This window comes from Ictidomys tridecemlineatus, chromosome 1 (genome assembly GCF_052094955.1).
Source record: "Ictidomys tridecemlineatus isolate mIctTri1 chromosome 1, mIctTri1.hap1, whole genome shotgun sequence".
Lineage (NCBI taxonomy): Eukaryota > Metazoa > Chordata > Mammalia > Rodentia > Sciuridae > Ictidomys > Ictidomys tridecemlineatus.
This window is the reverse complement of record NC_135477.1, coordinates 150,501,841-150,519,761: the sequence shown is the minus strand read 5'-3', so window position 1 is coordinate 150,519,761 and position 17,921 is coordinate 150,501,841. Positions and strand designations below refer to the sequence as shown.

At 35.8% G+C, this 17,921-nt stretch overlaps 1 protein-coding gene across 14 annotated transcripts in view; it reads left to right on the top strand.

Annotated features, from left to right (window-relative positions):
- Positions 1-17,921, top strand: part of Nsd1 (nuclear receptor binding SET domain protein 1) — a 156,888-nt gene that overhangs the window by 129,953 nt on the left and 9,014 nt on the right. For all 14 annotated transcript variants that reach the window (XM_040272116.2, XM_040272118.2, XM_005333164.4 and 11 more), the window contains 6 exons: positions 1,816-2,021; positions 4,691-4,803; positions 8,684-8,953; positions 10,937-11,053; positions 12,182-12,323; positions 16,627-16,733. In XM_040272116.2, the coding sequence (XP_040128050.1) occupies positions 1,816-2,021; positions 4,691-4,803; positions 8,684-8,953; positions 10,937-11,053; positions 12,182-12,323; positions 16,627-16,733 (955 nt within the window). The remainder of the gene's footprint in view (positions 1-1,815; positions 2,022-4,690; positions 4,804-8,683; positions 8,954-10,936; positions 11,054-12,181; positions 12,324-16,626; positions 16,734-17,921) is intronic.

Below are 17,921 nucleotides of genomic sequence, written 5' to 3'. Positions count from 1 at the left end.
TTGGTTTGTTTTTGTTTTGTTTTTACTAACCTGTTTCTTGGGACCTCTCAGATATTAAAAAATTATTTTCCTAATAAGACAATTCCCCTCCAAATTAATTTTTTTTCTAAGAATGTTAACTTATGATATACAGTTATAGGACTATATGCACTCTATAGAAAGTTCACTAATAAAAACAAACCTATAATCTCACAAATAGGAATTAATGGTTTAATATATTTACTTGCAGACATCAATACCCAGCAGTGCTTCTTCTCACCAAATAATTATCCTTATAATTTATGCCCAGGTTTCAATTTTGCTCGATCTTTCTTATTTCCTTCCTTCCTGCCTTCCCTCCCTCCCTCCCTCTGAGGATTGAATCCAGGGCTTCACACATGCCAGGCAAGTGCTCTACCACTGAGTCACAACCCCCAGTCCCTTGCTTTTTCTTTTTAAAATTATTTTATTGAACTTGAAATGCACAGAATATAACATGAATGATTTTAAAATATAATGAATGGGCACAGTAGGGTGAGTACAGTTCTTGTATGTCAATAAAAATTTTTATTAATAATAAAAAAATAACAACAGTAAAGAATTTGAGTTTTTATTTCTTTACCTTGTTGTATAGGTTTGATACATGTCAAATGTTTTGTTTTACATGTTGTAAACTTTTATATAAAGGATCTCCTGGGCTGGGGATGTGGCTCAAGCGGTGGCACGCTCGCCTGGCATGCGTGCAGCCAGGGTTCAATCCTCAGCACCACATACAAACAAAGATGTTGAGTCCGCCAATAACTAAAAAATAATAAATATTAAAGAAAAGAAAAAAGAATCTCCTTCCCAACCCTGTCAGTTCTGGGGATTGACCCTCAGGGGTATTCTACCACTGAGGTTACCCCCCATATACATCCTTTTTATTTTATATTGGAATAGAGGCTGGCCTCAAGCTTGTGATCTTCCTGCCTCAAATCTCCTGAGTAGTTGGGATTACAGGCATTCACCACTGTATTGGGTTAAAAGAATTATTGTTGATGTATTTACTTTTTCATTTTTAGATCCCTGAGATTTACTGCAGTTATTATTATTCTCCAGTTTACTCATAGTTCACTGTTCTCCTATACTCATTTTAGTGCTATTTCTTGATTTCCATGCAATGGAGCTTCTTGGGGCTTCTGGATTAAGTATCTTGGTAGAGGGTTCTAGCTTTTAATAGCTAATGCCAAATTGTCCCTCTATAGTAGTAGTATTCATGTAAGGCTCCTTACCCCCATTTTTAAATGTAATTATTCAGTATCCTGTTAATTAGTGAAAAGTTACCCTTTTAAAGGTCATTATATTTGGTATTATTGTCATTTCCTTTACTATTATTGTCAGTCCCTTGAGCATTCAACTTTTTTTTCTGTTTTTCATTCAGTGAACATTATAGTCATAGACATTGTTTGTTTCTCTGTATTCTTTCTTTTTTGGGGGGTTGTGTGTGCTGGGGATTGAACCTAGGGCCTTGTGCATGCAAGGGCAAGCATTGAACCAACTGAGCTGTATCTCCAACCCCTTTGTTTTCTTTAATAAACTCCTTCAAATCAAATAACTTGGGTCTCAGGAAGTTTATGAATATGAGTTGTAAGCATTTATGTTCAGGCTTCCAGCACATAATAATTGTGTTCTAATGATCTTGAGAGATTTCCAGGTGCTTGGATTTTAATATTGTCAGGCAGACATTGTTTTCTTACTCCTGTCTTAAAGCAGGACTTTTTCTTTCTTTCTGTTTTTTTTTTTTTATATTACTTGCAGCTTTTTAGAGGTTTCTCCCCTTGTTTTCACCTTTCCCAGGTGGTGGCCAGCTGAGATCTGCCATCCTCGAGCTGTTCCTTCCAATATTGATAAGATGAGACATGATGTGGGAGAGTTCCCTGTGCTCTTCTTTGGGTCCAATGACTATCTCTGGACTCATCAGGCCCGAGTCTTTCCTTACATGGAGGGAGATGTGAGCAGCAAGGATAAGATGGGCAAAGGAGTGGATGGAACATATAAAAAAGGTAACTATCTTTTGTATTTCTCAGGCCAACACAGACCCCTGTTGCCTGTACATCTGCCGTCTTTTAAAATTCACAAAACTCTTCTTTTTGACAGCTTTCTATTGACCTCTGGGGTTTTATGTGGTTGTCACTGTAGGATTTGACAGGGAAAGTGACTCACATAACTCATTTTAACTAAACTTTCCTTACTGTAGTCGCTCAAGAACGATTGTTTTCTCAACATATCAAGAAATGAAGTTTGGGTATGTTTTATAGAACAAACTTGCAGTTTGCTTTGCAAAAACTTGGATCTCTTGCAAACCCTCAAATGGTTTTGTTTTTATTTCTTTTTCCTTTTTAGCTTTTTGAGAGGAAATAATATTCAATAGAAAATATAAAAGGAATTAAAATTATAGAGCCATTTGATTTTTGTAAAGTAGCCTAGTATTGATGGCAGTGGGGGCAGTTATGGCTAAAAGAGGTTCCTTAGTATTAGCAGCAGTAGTTTTACCACTTATAAGATGGTTAAGACAACTGTGAGCCTTGGCATTCTCTTAAGATATGAAGGGAAAATGTTGCTCTGATTACTCAGTGGATGATACAAGTAAACCTGTAGGGCACGTAGTTTGTAATCACATCAATGGTAATTATATTCTTTCTATAGCTGTCCTTTGAAAAGCCATGTATCTTTTGCTGTTTGAATATTAAATTTGAAGATTTTGTCTGCAAACTGAGATGAATATGGCTGTATGTGAAACTTCATGGATAGGGAATGGGTGTAATGTGTACAGAGAATAAGTGTAATAAAGGTTCTATTTGCCTCATGTTATTTTCAGTTATTTTAGTAGTTCCTCACCTGTTTACCATGTTATTTCTGTCCTGAGGCATGGGCTATCCATATTCATTACTAATACAGTAAAGTGTATCAGTACTAATACTAATAGGAGCTTGAGTTTAGAGTCTTGCTATCTCAGATCATCAGTAACCTGTGACCAACATCATGGCCTTCACAGTGGTAGTCCCCACCAAGGATATGGGAGAAGGTATAATGTAAGGAAGGCTCTGAGTTTGAGCCTGCTGCAGTTTTGAGATGTTCCTGTTTCTTTGCATACCAGAGGCTGGCTATGATTCTCGTCTTCTAGAAATGTATGTTTTGTGGGGGAATCTGACATAGATACTGGCAGTCAAACTACTGGTCAGTGATGGCTGTAGTAGATATATGTCTGATTGGCTGAGCAAGATGAGGCATGGCTAAGCCGGGTACTGGAGTTTTGAAGCCATGGATGATGGCTACTTTTCTAATTGCTACTTTGCTTTTGGTCCTGTGGCAACCCTGCAAAATATATACTATCCAGATTTTTGTGTATTTTGGAAACTGAGGCACCTGAAAGTTATATTATTGGCTTAAGGTCCCAGTGTCAGTAAGTGGTAGAAAAAAGATTTTAATGCTAGCAGATGGAATCCAGAATCTAAATTCTTAATTTCTGCACTGACTGTGAGGACTTAAATGTCCTTAAATGTTGTATGACAGGCAGCATATGTGAAAGTACACATTTAATTTACCCTGTTGGGTTAAGTATTTGGGATAGTTTTAGTACAGGATTCAGAGAGCACTGTACTGGCTGCCTGAAAGGAAAGTAAGTTGAATGGTGAGAGAGAGTTTTAAAAACTTGAGACTCTGATACAGAGTATGAGACTGTTAAAAGGTAAGTGATAGGACTGGTGCTGTAGCTCAGTGGCAGAGCGATTGCCTAACACATGTGAGGCACTGGATTTGATCCTTAGCACTACATAAAAATAAATAAAGGCATTCTATCATCTACAACTCTAAATATATAAACACAAATGGTGGGTGATCACAGCTAGGAAGATGAGTGAGGGTACTGTTTCTAGGCAGAAAAGATGAGACCATAACGGAATTGTTCATAGGGTAGAGTGGATGATGGGTTACTGGGCAAACATTGTTGTAGACAAAGCAGGACATATTGAATAACAAATGTGGAAGGATGAATAATTTTACTATTAACAGACTTCATGTAATGCAAATGTACTGCTAGATGGTGACAGGGAAGAAGATATGAGTCAAAGAATTGACAGGGAAAGAAAGCTACAGAGAAAAAGGTAGGAAGAGTTGGAATTCTTGGAATTTTTCATCTGTACAAGGAATAATGAATCAATAGTGGAGAAAAGTGAGAATCTCTTGTTGAGGTTTTCAGGTACTTTTAAACATTTACAAGGAGAGAACGTGAAATTGAATGTAGATAAGATGTGAAGATCTGTCTATCATTAGAGTTCGTAATGGATATTTACAGAATGAATATTAGAAGAGTGGGATGGGGTAGGTATGGTTTCATATGCTTGTAATCCCAGGTACTTGGGAGGCACAGTGTTGAGACCCTGGGTTCCGTCTGCAGTATCATAAAAGCAATACAGAGAAAAGTTGGACAGGTACTTAGAAGAGAAGAACTTTGAATTACTTTGTTTTGTCCTAATGCCATGTCTGAATACCTCAGGGACTGTATAACCTATTTGGAAATAGTTGTGAGATATATATATATATATTCTAGTTTTTCCATATACGTACTGTTGGTTGCATTTTGTCTAAAATATAGATTTCTTCGAATTAACAGGGAAGCAAAATAAATAGCACCCAGGTATTGTTAACTGACTTGTACTATGTGTTTTCTCAGCTCTTCAGGAAGCTGCAGCAAGGTTTGAAGAGTTAAAAGCCCAGAAAGAGCTAAGACAGCTGCAGGAAGATCGAAAGAATGACAAAAAACCACCACCTTATAAACACATAAAGGTAAGAAAAAAATCCTAGGAGACCACCTCTAGAAGACCCACTGTGTAGCTTGCGTTATTCCTTATTCCCATCTCATCATGCTAAGAATTAAAAGCATAAGTATAGTTGTTATGAAGCCAGAGGCAGATTAAAAGAAGGAACAAGTACCAGAGTAACATTTCTAGTACAATGTATGCAGTTTTTAAAAAAATCAACTGTTTATTGAAGCAATCTTTTTTTTCTTTTTCTTGGAAATTCTCACATATAAGTGGGAATAGATTATATTCACATATTCCTGTTTGAAGGAGACCAAACAGCCATGATTTATGATTTATGAGATTGTATGCATAATACTTATGGTAATTCTTCTTGGTAATAACTGACCCTGAAAACATTTTAGGTGACCAGCATGGTCAGAAGAATTAATATTGGGTATTTCTAACCCTCAGTCTGCCTGACAAAATAGCCATCACTATCATCTGTGTTCAGATTAATATATGAAGTTATTTATATGCATAATTAAAAGACAACAATAACTCTGAAGAAGAAATATTTTAGAGAGTCAGGCTTAATGGTGCACACCTGTAATCCCAGGGGCTTGGAGGCTGAGGCAACAGGATCACGAATTCAGAGTCAGCCTCAGCAACTTACCAAGGCCCTTAATAACTCAGCAAAACCCTGTCTCATAAATAAAAATGTTTCATTTAAATATTTTTAGAAAGGGTTGGGGATATAGTGCCCCTGGGTTCAATCCCTGATACCAAAAAAGAAAGAAAGAAGTTTATTAGAAATTTTAGTATTTATGCTGGGCACAATGGTGTACACCTGTAATCCCAGTAACTGAGACAGGAGGGTCACAAGTTCATGGCCAGCCTCAGCAGCTTTTCAAGGTTTTAGTATTTTCTAAAATACTGTTTACAAATCTTTTTTTTTTAATCAGGTAAGGACTTTAAAATATTCACACATCATAATACATGAAAGAATACTTTTTAACCATATTATCAAAATGAGTTCACCACCCAGGATATTTATTTCTGGATAAGGAACCTATTTCTTTTCCTTTCAATTTTTTTTTCCTTAGTTACAGATGGACACAGTGTCTTTATTTTTATGTGGTGCTGAGGATCGAACCCAGTGCCTCACACGTGCAATGCAGGTGCCCTACCACTGATCTACAGCCCCAGCCCATAGAACCCTATATCTTGTTCATTCATAGAAAAGTGTCATTTGCATGTCTTGTCTTTTTTTTTTTAACTTTTTATTTTTTAAGTTTCCAAAGTATGCTAATCTCTTTATAGAGTCCAGTGTGTTTATGTATGTCCAAAATATTTTGTAGGACTTAAAGAACTATTTATTATTTATCAAAATTCAAATTTAACTTTATGTCCTGGATTTTTATTTGCTAAGTCTGGCAACCCTTTTTTAGTGGATTATAGAGATAGCACTTCCATTTTTTTAAAATAGTTCTTGAATGAAGATGTAGTAAAACGAGTATTTTCTTTCTGAACTTTGAAGAATCTATTTTAAGGAGTAAAAATCATAAAATGTCAATCCTGGCAAATAATTAAAACTACTTAAGAAACTTAAAACTTATAAATGTCTCATAATAGATCCTGGAAATACACCAATAGTTCAGTGGAATCACTGTATGTGAAAAAATAACACAAGTGTAGTTAGGCCTCACAAAAAGGAAAGTCATTTGGTAATACTGTTCACACAGTTCTAGGCATTTCAGAGTAGCACATCTACTATATTGAGCCTGGATATTGAGGAAGGAACTTTTTTTGAGTGATCTCACCCTAGAATTTAGAGACCAGTTCCTTCCCTTTGCTCTTTAAAATTTAAACAGACATATTTTCAGCAAAAAAGTATAGAGCAGGTGTTAGCATATCCCTTGATAGTTCAGATCTGATCTACTGCCTATGTATTATTTAATGCCAATGAGCTAGCCAGAATTTTGAAAATTTTTTAATGGTTGAAGGAAAAATAAAGGTAATATTTCACGATACACAAGGATTATATTCAACTTTCAATGTTTATGAATTAAAGTTTTATTGTATCATAGCTATCTTTGTTTATTTCATGGCTGTTTTTGTACTGTAGTGACAAGAGTTGAGCTCTGTGTCAGAGACCTGTGGCCTACTCACAATACCTGAAATATATTTATATGAGTGTGTAAATCTTTGAAAGTGGTGGTGGTGTGGCATCAGATAAAGATTACAAGTAAATGTTCATATACCCTATTTATGGGCTTGTGGTTTGGTTGGCTGACCTTGGATATGGCAAAGATGTATGTCCTTTTTAATTTTCATACAGATAGTTTGAGGAGAATATATTTCTTGACAGGCTGTAATTTTTATAGTAGTGTAAAGAATAAGAGATAAACTTGTGGAAATGACAGCATTTTGGAATTTAGAGGACAGAAGTGATTTTTAAGTAATAGAAACCATTTATTTGCTTACTCGATGATTGTTCGATTGATACTGGGGAACAACCCAGGGGCGTTTAACCATTGAGCTACTTCCCCAATACTGTTTATTTGTTTGTGTGCAAGAGAGAGAGAGAGACAGAGACAAAGACAAAGACAGGGTCTTATTAAGTTGCCTTGGTCTCACTAGGTTTCTGGGGCTGGCTTTGAACTTGTGGTCTTCCTCCTCATTCTCCCTGGTTGCTGGGATTACAGGCATGAACCACTATGCCTGGCAATAATAACTTTATTTTTAAGATATTTATTTTTGGTGGTTCTAGGGAAATGCTCTACCACTGACATATGTCCTCAGCCCCAGTAATAATTTAGATTAACTGGAGTTAGTAATCTAGAATAATTGGTATTGCAGATATCATAAAAGATATCAAGAAGGAAGAGAAATTATAATATTTGCCTTGTTTAAGAGGCTGCTGGGCTGTGTTCTGATCTTAAAATAGTCTCATAGGCAAAGTAATTTATAAAACCATACAACTCCTGACTAGTCAAATTTTATATATGGGCTCTCTTTGAAGACTCAGTTTGATTATTCCCACTGAAGTAATAGCAACTAGGGGAGACTTCTAATGAACAAATTCATCTCTTTTGAAATATCTGTTTTTTTCTCAGTATTGTTAATGCTGTTATCTCTAAAAACTCATGAATGGCTTTGATATCACATCAGCTTTTTGATCTTGATGGTTTTTCTCACCTTTAATGTAATTTTCAGTACTAGAACAAGTACTGTACATGAAAATATGAATAACAGTGCTGTTTTCCTTTTAAAAATTTTCAAATTACAATACTTTAATATTTTACTTCTTAATATATAATATTAAGAATATTTAATATTTAAAGTTTAATATTCTACTTCTTCATGTGTAGGAAACCAAATTATTCAAAAATGTTTTCATACCAAAAGTTTTACATTTCAGAATAGTGGCTATTTTTATTTATCTAATTTTTTAAAAATTTTTGTGAGAGTCATGTTTTATATATCAATTTTGACACTTTATATCAAACTGCTTAAATAAATCTTGATTGTTTAAAATGATGTAGCTGGGCACGTTGCGCATACCTGTCCTCACAGTCCTAGCAGCTAGGTAGGCTGAATCAGGAAGATCACAAGTTCAAAGCCAGCCTCAGAACTCAGCAAGGCTCTAAGCAACTTAGCAAGACCCTGTTTCAAGGTAAAATCACAAAAACTGGCTGGGGTAGTGCTCAGGATTAAGTGTTCCTGGTAACAAATTTTAAAAAATCAATAAAATTATGTAAAATGTGGTGCACAACTTAATGGATAAAAAATTTCCAGTATTGCCATTATGTACAACCATAATGTACCAATAATAAATATGGGGGAAGTGGAAATTTGCCTTATACAGGTCTTCTGTTCTTTTATGTTCTTTTGCCTGATAATACTATGTGCTGCTTCTCCAGGTTAACCGTCCTATTGGCAGGGTACAGATCTTCACTGCGGACTTGTCGGAAATTCCCCGTTGCAACTGTAAAGCTACTGATGAGAACCCCTGTGGGATAGACTCTGAGTGCATCAACCGCATGCTACTTTATGAGTGTCACCCTACAGTATGTCCTGCTGGAGGGCGTTGTCAAAATCAGTGCTTCAGCAAGCGCCAGTATCCAGAGGTTGAAATTTTCCGCACATTACAGAGGGGCTGGGGACTTCGGACAAAAACAGATATTAAAAAGGTGAAGAAATCTCTTCTTAATGATCAGCTTTTTCTTTTCTTTTTTATTGCTTGATTAAAATTCTCACATTCATATGATATTTTTATCATAGTAAAATAACATAGGTTATAGTTTGAGGATTAACTTTATTATTGCTAACTCCTAGAATTTAGAGGCTTGAAGATGGATAATTATCCTCCCGTCTTCTGAAATTTTTCCCCTCCCTTTTGGTGCTGGAAATTGGACCCCAGGGTGTATTTAACTATTTAATTACATCCCTAGCCTTTTTTTTTTTTTGGACTCAGGGTCTCACTATGTTGCTGAAACTAGTCTTAAACTGAGATCCTTCTTCATGAGCCTGCTGAGTTGCTGAGATTACTGGCATGTGCCACTGCGCCCTGCTTAAAGTCCTGTGTTGATCATGTTCACTAAGTAGCAGAATGTGAGAAAAAAGAAGGAAATTCATAGGATCCTTAAGTGAAGGAAGGAAAATGAGCACATGATACAGAGATATTTAATCACCTTTTTTTGTTGTTGTTGATACTGGGGATTGAACCAAGAGTGCTTTACTTCTGAGCTATATCCTTAGCCCTTCTTAGTTTTTATATTGAGGCAGGGTCTCACTAATTTTGTGAGGCTGGCCTTGAACTTACAATCTTTCTACCCCGGTCTCCTGAGTTGCTGGGATTGCAGGCCTGTGCCACCACACCTGGCTAATCACCTTTTAATAAAATACAATGTTTTGTTGGAAGGCAGAATAGTAGCTTCATAAAACATGAAGCAGAATCCCGGCAGACTTACAGAGCCTATAATCCCAGCAGCTAAGGAGGCTGAGGCAGGAGGAGCACAAGTTCAAAGCCAACCTCGGCAACTCTGCAAGGCCCTAGCAATTTAGTGAGACCTTATCTCTAAATAAAATATAAAAAAGGGGGGCGATGGTTCAGTGCCAAAGCACCCCTGGATTCAATTCCTAGTACCAAAACAAGAATAACAACCAAAAAAACCATGAAGGAGAGGATTTGACCTTTTCTAAATGAAAAAGAGTAACATCTTTCACTTGGAGGGATCTGCAAATTTCTTTTTTGATGGTATTAGGATTAAACCCAGTGGAGTTCTACCATTGAGTTTTATCCGTAGCCCTTTGCATTTTTTTAATTCCAAGTTAGGGTCTTCCTAAATTGCCTGAGGCAGTTATTGAACTTGTCATCCTCCTGTGTCACTGGGATTACAGGTATGCACATCTGTGCCTGGAAAGATCCACAGTTTCCTAATGAACAGATAATATTTTATAGGCTTGCTATAAAATAAAATGTATATGACATTAGGAAAGTAAGCCTTTTTCTGGTTATAGTTTCTGAATAATTTTATTGATGTTTCTAAGAATGACAGTAAATATACATTGGTGTATTTCATCATTTCTCATATCTACTGTTGTCAGATCCTTTTGTGATATAATAATAAATAGGGAAACATGGTCTGTTCAATATGAAAAACAGGATTCTAGAGACTTATAACAGAAGACATGAAACTAGCTTGTCTCAGAATATTTAAGTAGAAACTTCGAAGATGATGTAAGTAATTGTTGGTTAGCATTAAAGACCTGCAAGTAAGTTGACATCATGTGTGAAAACCAGTGTGATTATAGTATAGGGAAGAAAATGTTGTAAAGTATGGAGAGATAGTAGGCATTTTGAGCTCCAAGGAACAGGAGCATAATTTAGAGAAACTGACTTTCAGGCTCTGGCAGATAAAGGGATTTTTCCTTTCTTTCTTAACTGGTGGATCTTTGATGTTCATTGTATCCTAATCCTACTGCTGGTAGCAGTAGTGGGGATGAGAATCAAATAGTTGAAAAATCACAAGGTAACTAATTATATGCATATAATATTATGCACAAAATCTGTATTGGATATTCTGATACTTCCTTAATTTTTAAAATGTTATGCCTTCATGTGTATACTGGCATACTTTTGCTGTTAAGTCAGAAACTGTTTCTTGTTGTAGGGTGAATTTGTGAATGAATATGTGGGTGAACTAATAGATGAAGAAGAGTGCAGAGCTCGAATACGTTATGCCCAAGAACATGATATCACTAATTTTTATATGCTTACCCTAGACAAAGTAAGTAGTAGAACAAAGTAAGTAATGATGAATGAAATTTGGGTTATCTTAACTCGTGTATGTAGATACAATAAAGTGTTTCTCCACAAGGGCTCTGCAGTAGATAAGATTGCAAATTTCTGGTGTACAGTTTCTTTTTGGTACCAGTTCTTTTTGGCCCAGGAGTACTTAACCACTGAATCACATTCCTAGCCTTTTTTATTTTTTTTGTTTTTGAGACGGGGTCTCACTAGGTTGCTTACAGTCTCACTAAGTTCCTAAGGTTTGTTTTGAACTGCCATCCCCGTCTTAGCCTCTGGAGCTGCTAGGATTATAGATATGTGCCACCACGCCCCAGCTAGTGTATATTTTTGGCCATAGGCAATGAAACTGCTTTTATTTGTTTGTTTATTTTGAATGATATGTTACTATAGGAGAAATATTTCAAGATAAAAATAATAATTTTTTACCCTTTTATTTTACAAATTAAGTAATTTGTTAATATTTAGTTACCATATTGAGAAGTTTCATTTTATTGGTATATGGAATTTTATTTTTTAATTTATTCCTAATTTTGATACCCTTGTATGTTTATTTTCTGTGTTTCTGCAGTTCCTCTTTGTACCTGAATATTAGGTTTCACTAACTTTCTTTTCCCTCTCCCAGCTTTTATAACATCCTTTTCTGGTACTTATAAGTTTAGTTTGTGAGGTCCTCACCTCTAGATATTCTGATTATACTTGAAGGTGTGCACTTCACATATGTTTTAAATATCAGTAGGTGATTTGACATGTTTACATGGTTTGAAAACTTCATAATTAGGGAGTGGAAAACCTTCTGCTTCTTGGGCATTGGTCCTCAACTCTCAGTATATATTAGTAATTCCCTGGTGGGCTTGTTATAGCACAGACAGTTGATCCCTCACTCCAGAGTTTCTGCTTTAAACAGAAGCACAACTTACGTACCCAAATTATGATTTCTAATAACTCTCAGGTAGAGTTGGTGCTGCTGATCAATGGGCTGTACTTTCAGAACCACTGCTATACATGAGTTTCAGATTTCAAAAATAACAACAGATTATTTAGAATAATTTTAGATAATTGTAGAGGTCTCAGGAAGTCTGACAAGCAGCTTTTCTTGGAATTCTAGGACCGAATCATTGATGCTGGTCCCAAAGGAAACTATGCTCGCTTCATGAATCATTGCTGCCAGCCTAACTGTGAAACACAGAAGTGGTCTGTGAATGGTGATACCCGTGTTGGACTTTTTGCCCTGAGTGACATTAAAGCAGGTAAGGGTCATTTGAGGATTCTAGACTTAAGTCCTAAATTTCAGGTTTTATCATCTAAAAATCTCACATCAGGAATTCAAAAATAAAGTTTCCAAGTTTCTGAGGATAATAGCTGAAGACTTTCCAGATCGTACTTGGCCATGGTTGTGTTGTGTTTTGTTCACGAACCCTGGGCCTTGCGCATGCTAGGTAAGTGGTCTACCAATTAGCTACATTCCCCACACCCAGGCATACAGTTCTAATGTATGAAGTATACTCACATTCTCATACAATTATCACCACCATCCACCTTGAACTCTTTAGTCTTCCCCAACTGAAATACTTTTTTGTTCTGTTCTTTCCCCACAACCCCTGGCAACCACCATTCTATCTCTGAATTAGACTTCTATAGGAATTTCATGTAAATGAAACCACACAGTACTTGTCCTATTGTGACTGGATGGTTTTGTTAAAGAAATAAATTCCCAGACTTTAACTTTGTGAACTCCCTGCAAATGAGTCTTGGAAACTCCAGCTCTCCAGGTCTTTTTTTAACCTTCTCTTCCACAGTTGCCCTTTTCCCATGATTCAAACCAAAGATTTACCTTTCATCCACCCGAATCTGTGAGTTATAAATAAATGTCTCCCTGCCTTCTTTCCCTTTTTGTGGTCCTGGGGATGACAGAAGTGCCTCAAACATGGAAAGCAAACACTCTACCACTGAGAGACATTGTTAACCCCCGTCCCTAAGGTTTTTAAAAGCAGACCTATCGGGCTGCAATGGAGGTTCAGTGGCAGAGTGCCCACCTTGTATGTGTGAGGCATTGGGTTCAATCCTCAGCACCACATAAAAATAAATAAATAAAATAAAGGTATTGTGTCCATTTACAACTAAAAAATATTTTAAAAAACAGACCTGTCATGTTTGAATGCATAAGTGAGATAGTTGTAATTGTGACAATTATGAATACATTTATTTGATTTTTTTTGTTGTTGTTGTTGTTTGGTTTTTGAGGTGCTGGGATTGAACCCAGGGCCTTGTGCATGCGAGACAGGCACTCTACCAACTGAGATATATTCCCAGCCCTAACACCTTTATTTGAATTGAGAGTAAATCTGATAATAGCTAAATTGTTATATAAAAAAGTTATATTTTCCATAAATTAGAAGAACCTAACCTATGCCACAAGGTTTTGATGGTTTAAAAAATAAAGTGACCTATGCATATGATACCCTTCAAATTGGTTAGTTTTTAAAATATTTGAACATAGTGTTTTGTGAATTTGTAATATACAAGATTTCATGCATTTTTTTTTTCCAAATGAATTTTTCATAGGAATAGAAGTAAGATAGTTGAAGTCTTATACTCAAACTGAGATGGGACTCACCTAGACGTTTTATAATTGACAGTAGTATAGTCCAGCAGAAATCCCATGAGTATCATGGAGCAATAGTTGAGACTCCCTTTGCCAAGTGTTATAGACCTCAGTCAAGAAGCATTGATCAGGACTGGGGCTGTAGCTGATGGTAGAGTGCTTGCCTAGCATATGTTAGGCACTGGGTTTGATATCCAGCACCATATAAATAAAAGCAAATAAAATATTTTAAAAATACAATAACATTACAAAAAAAGAAGCATTTATCAAGATAAAAGAATTAAAAAGCCATTTGATCAGCTCTTGTCTGTGTTTTGAGGTTTTTGTATTTGTTCTTTTTAGATATACATGACAGTAGAATGTATTTTGACATATATACATGGAGTATAAATAATTCTAATTAGGATTCCATTCTTTTGGTTGAATGTAATGTGGAGTTACACTGTTATGTATTCATTTAGGAACATATGTTTTATTGATTTTTAAATCTTTTGGACTTCCCTTTTCTCACTCTCTACAGATGGAAACATGCATTCTTTCATATACTTTTTAGAATTTGAATAGTTCTCACAGTTTTCAGATTTTTATATATATATATTTTTTTTTTCTTAGTTGTAGATGGACACAGTGTCTTTGAACCCAGTGTCTCATACTTGCAAGGCAAGTGCTCTACACTGAGCTACAGCTTCAACCCCCCAGTTTTTAGATTTTAAGATTTGAGGGGTTTGCCTTGTAATTCAGTAGTGCTTTCCTAGCACATGTGAGGCACTGGTTTCATCCTCAGCACCACCTAAAAATAAATAAAATGAAGGGATAAAAAAGAAAATTTAGGGGCTGAGTCTCATTAAGTTTCTTCTTATTTTGACATTGCTTGTTATCCTCCCTTCTCAGTCTCCTGAGTAGCTGAGATTTTATCGCCAAAACTGTTATTACTGTGTTGTTAGCCAGTATGGTTTGTTCCCTCTAAAACTCATGTTTTAATTTAATACCCATTATGATGAAGTATTAGAGGGTAGATAACTTAATCCAAATATGATACCTTGGATGGTGTTTAGATTTAGATGTGTTTATCAGCGTGGAGCCCACATAATTGAATACTGGTGTCTTTATAAGAAAAGGGAAAGCACCAGAAGATTTATAGCTGTTATCCCTATCTCTTACTATGTGATGTCCTGCAATGCCTCTGGACTCTGCCAGTAAGTAAGGCTATCATATGCTGAGCCTCAATCTTGCATCAGAACTCTGAACCCAAGTCAGCCTCCCTTCTGTATAATTTATAGTCTGCGGTATTGTTATTAGCACCAGAAAGCAGGCTTAGATTCTTGGATATGATCCCTCTCCCCAGAAACTCCTTTTTCTTTCTCTTTTTGTCTACCCTATTCACTCTGTTCAAGGGGATGACCTTGTCTACTGTGTCTAGCTACAAATTTTTCCACATTCTCTCTGCATAGATATATTGTTCCTATCCTCTTGGATCTAGTCTGCACAGATTAAATAGGGAAAATTAGACCTAATGTGATAAGTTTGAGGCCAAGAGTGTGTCAGAGCTGAGACCTGGGTAGACATAGTCAGGACTTCTCATCCAACTTTTCAGACCCTTCATGGATCTGTATCTTACTCTGTTTTTTCATGTATGCCATCTTTGTTTCTCTCCCCTGGTACCCTTTGCCAGATCCTTCAAAGGTTATTCAATATTGGATTCCTTGCTATAGTTATATCAGTGTTTCCTTTGTGACTTGATACCTTCTGATTTAGTTTCTTTGATTTTGTGTGATTGCTTACACAGTATATGTTTAGTGAGCTGCAAGTTGTGCCTAATATCCTGCTATCTTACACTTGTCTAAATGGTGGAATTGCCTCATAAACACGTCAGTTCTGCAAAAGTTCCATTATAGAAGCCAGACGAGTGTGGCTTAGTGGTAGAGTGCTTGCCTAACATGCACGAGAACCTGGGTTTGATTCTCTAGCACCGCAAAAAAATTTTTCTCCCTCTGATTAATTTTTTACTAGTAGTATATCACCCAACATTTAGTCCAATAAGTTCACAAGCAGGCCTGAGATGGAAACCCATCCCTGTTGTTTCTGTGATGATTAAGCTGTGACCCACACACAGATGATTGTATTATTTCTACTATATGGCCCCTAAATATGAGTCAAGTGGTTTATATTTTGCCCAACTCAATAAAGAAACAATTTGCCTGGTGTTATGGCACATGCCTGTAATCCATCTAACCAGAGGCTAAGGCAGGAGGGATGAAAGTTCAACGTCACCCTGGGCAGTTTAGAAGACCTCACCTCAAGGGGAGAAAAATTCTTATTTTTTTAGGTTTAATCCTAACTTGCTTTCATTATGTGCTTAGACTGTATTTGAATGTTTTTTTTTTTTTTTTTTTTTTTTTTTTTTTTGCCTTCTAATGCCTAGCATATCCAAAAAAGAAAGGGGTAGCTACTTGGGGTTCAGATGACCCAGCCTGGTTTTGGCATAATTGGAATGTACAGCCAATCTTTACTGTACATTAAAGTGCCTCGTCTGTGAGTTACACTTACCAGGGCACATACTAGCAGGCATTTTTTTAATACTTATAATCCCAGTGCCTGGCACATCAGTACAGAATTAAGTTGTTTTTCTTGTATTTGGTTTTGGTATTGAGTTAAAATTTTTATATCTGAGTAGTTGGCAAAACAAGAGAAAGAGAAAAACTTGAGATAATTAATACTTCTCTAGTAAAGGTGATTTTCAGTATTTGTTAAGGTACTAAAGTTTTTCCCCTTCTATAATGTATTTACTAATAATGTTATATTATTAAAATGTATTAATGTAGTAAAGTAGTTAATTCTTTTTAAAATCCTGTTCGTGATCTCTTGAAAGTTAATGTCTTTTGTAATTAATAAGAAATGATAAAAACCATAGATATTAATTATTAATATTTTAATGGTCTTCTATGCAGGCACTGAACTTACCTTCAATTACAACTTAGAATGTCTTGGGAACGGAAAGACTGTTTGCAAATGTGGAGCCCCAAACTGCAGTGGCTTCTTGGGTGTCAGACCAAAGGTACCACCTCCAGATTAAGTTACTTCAATTCTCTGGTATAACTCTCTCTCTTTCTTGGTAAAGATACCAACGAATTTGTAGTGAAATTTTAAGATTGTATTACAAAACAGTAGAATAGGTAAAAGTAGTAGAATTAACTTTGCCATTTTAACTAAGTATAAAAACACTATTGTGCTGTATGCAGATGATGCAGCCTATAAGCCCAGCTGCTTAGGAGGCTGTGGCAGGAGGATCAAGAGTTCAAAGCCTGCCTCAGCAAAAATGAGGCATTAAGCAATTCAGTGAGACCCTGTCTCTAAATAAAATACAAAATAGGGTTGGGATATGGCTCAGTGGTTGAGTGCCCCTGAGTTCAACCCCTGAACCCCAGTCCTATCCTTAAAAAAAAAATTATTTTGTCTCACTTCCTATTTTTTTTTTTAACTAAATTACAATTCTCTAACCATTAAGGATTATTTTAAAGTCTTTATCCTGCTTTTCTTAAATACTATTTTCAAAATTTCCTTTTTGTTACATAGTCTTCTTAATGATCATTTATAGTCATTAATTTTTTATATAATGGACTGATCATAATAGGTGAACATGTGGATGCTTCAGGATTTCTCTATCCTAAGTAACAATGTAGTGAAAATGATGTTTAATTTTGATGCAAAGCTGACCATACGGTTACTCCTAATTCCCATTATGTATTTTCTTGTTCTTATAAAGAAACCCATTATTAGGATGAAAAAATGTATATTAGCATAGAAAACAATAAGGATGTAAATAATTTTGATCAATTACAGGAGAAGGAAGATTCATGAATATTCTTTTTTTAATATTCATTTTTTAGTTGGACACAATATCTTTATTTATTTTTATGTGGTGCTGAGGATCAAACCCAGGGCCTCACATGTGCTAGGCGAGCACTCTACCGCTGAGCCACAACCCCAGCCCCAAATATTCTGTCTTATTTAAATCATCTCTTATTTAAATCATCTCTATATTGTATTGGGTATCATTTGGGTTTTAGTTAATTTGTTCCTTAGATAGTACTGTTTTTAAAATGTCAGCTGGTTTGTGTTCCATAAATTAAGATAGTAATTCATTTTATTTCACAATAAACAGTATCAAGTTTCTATATCCTCAAGGTCTCTGTAAGAGAGTATTTCAGTTGTAAACCAGTGAGAGACATGCCAGAGCACAAGA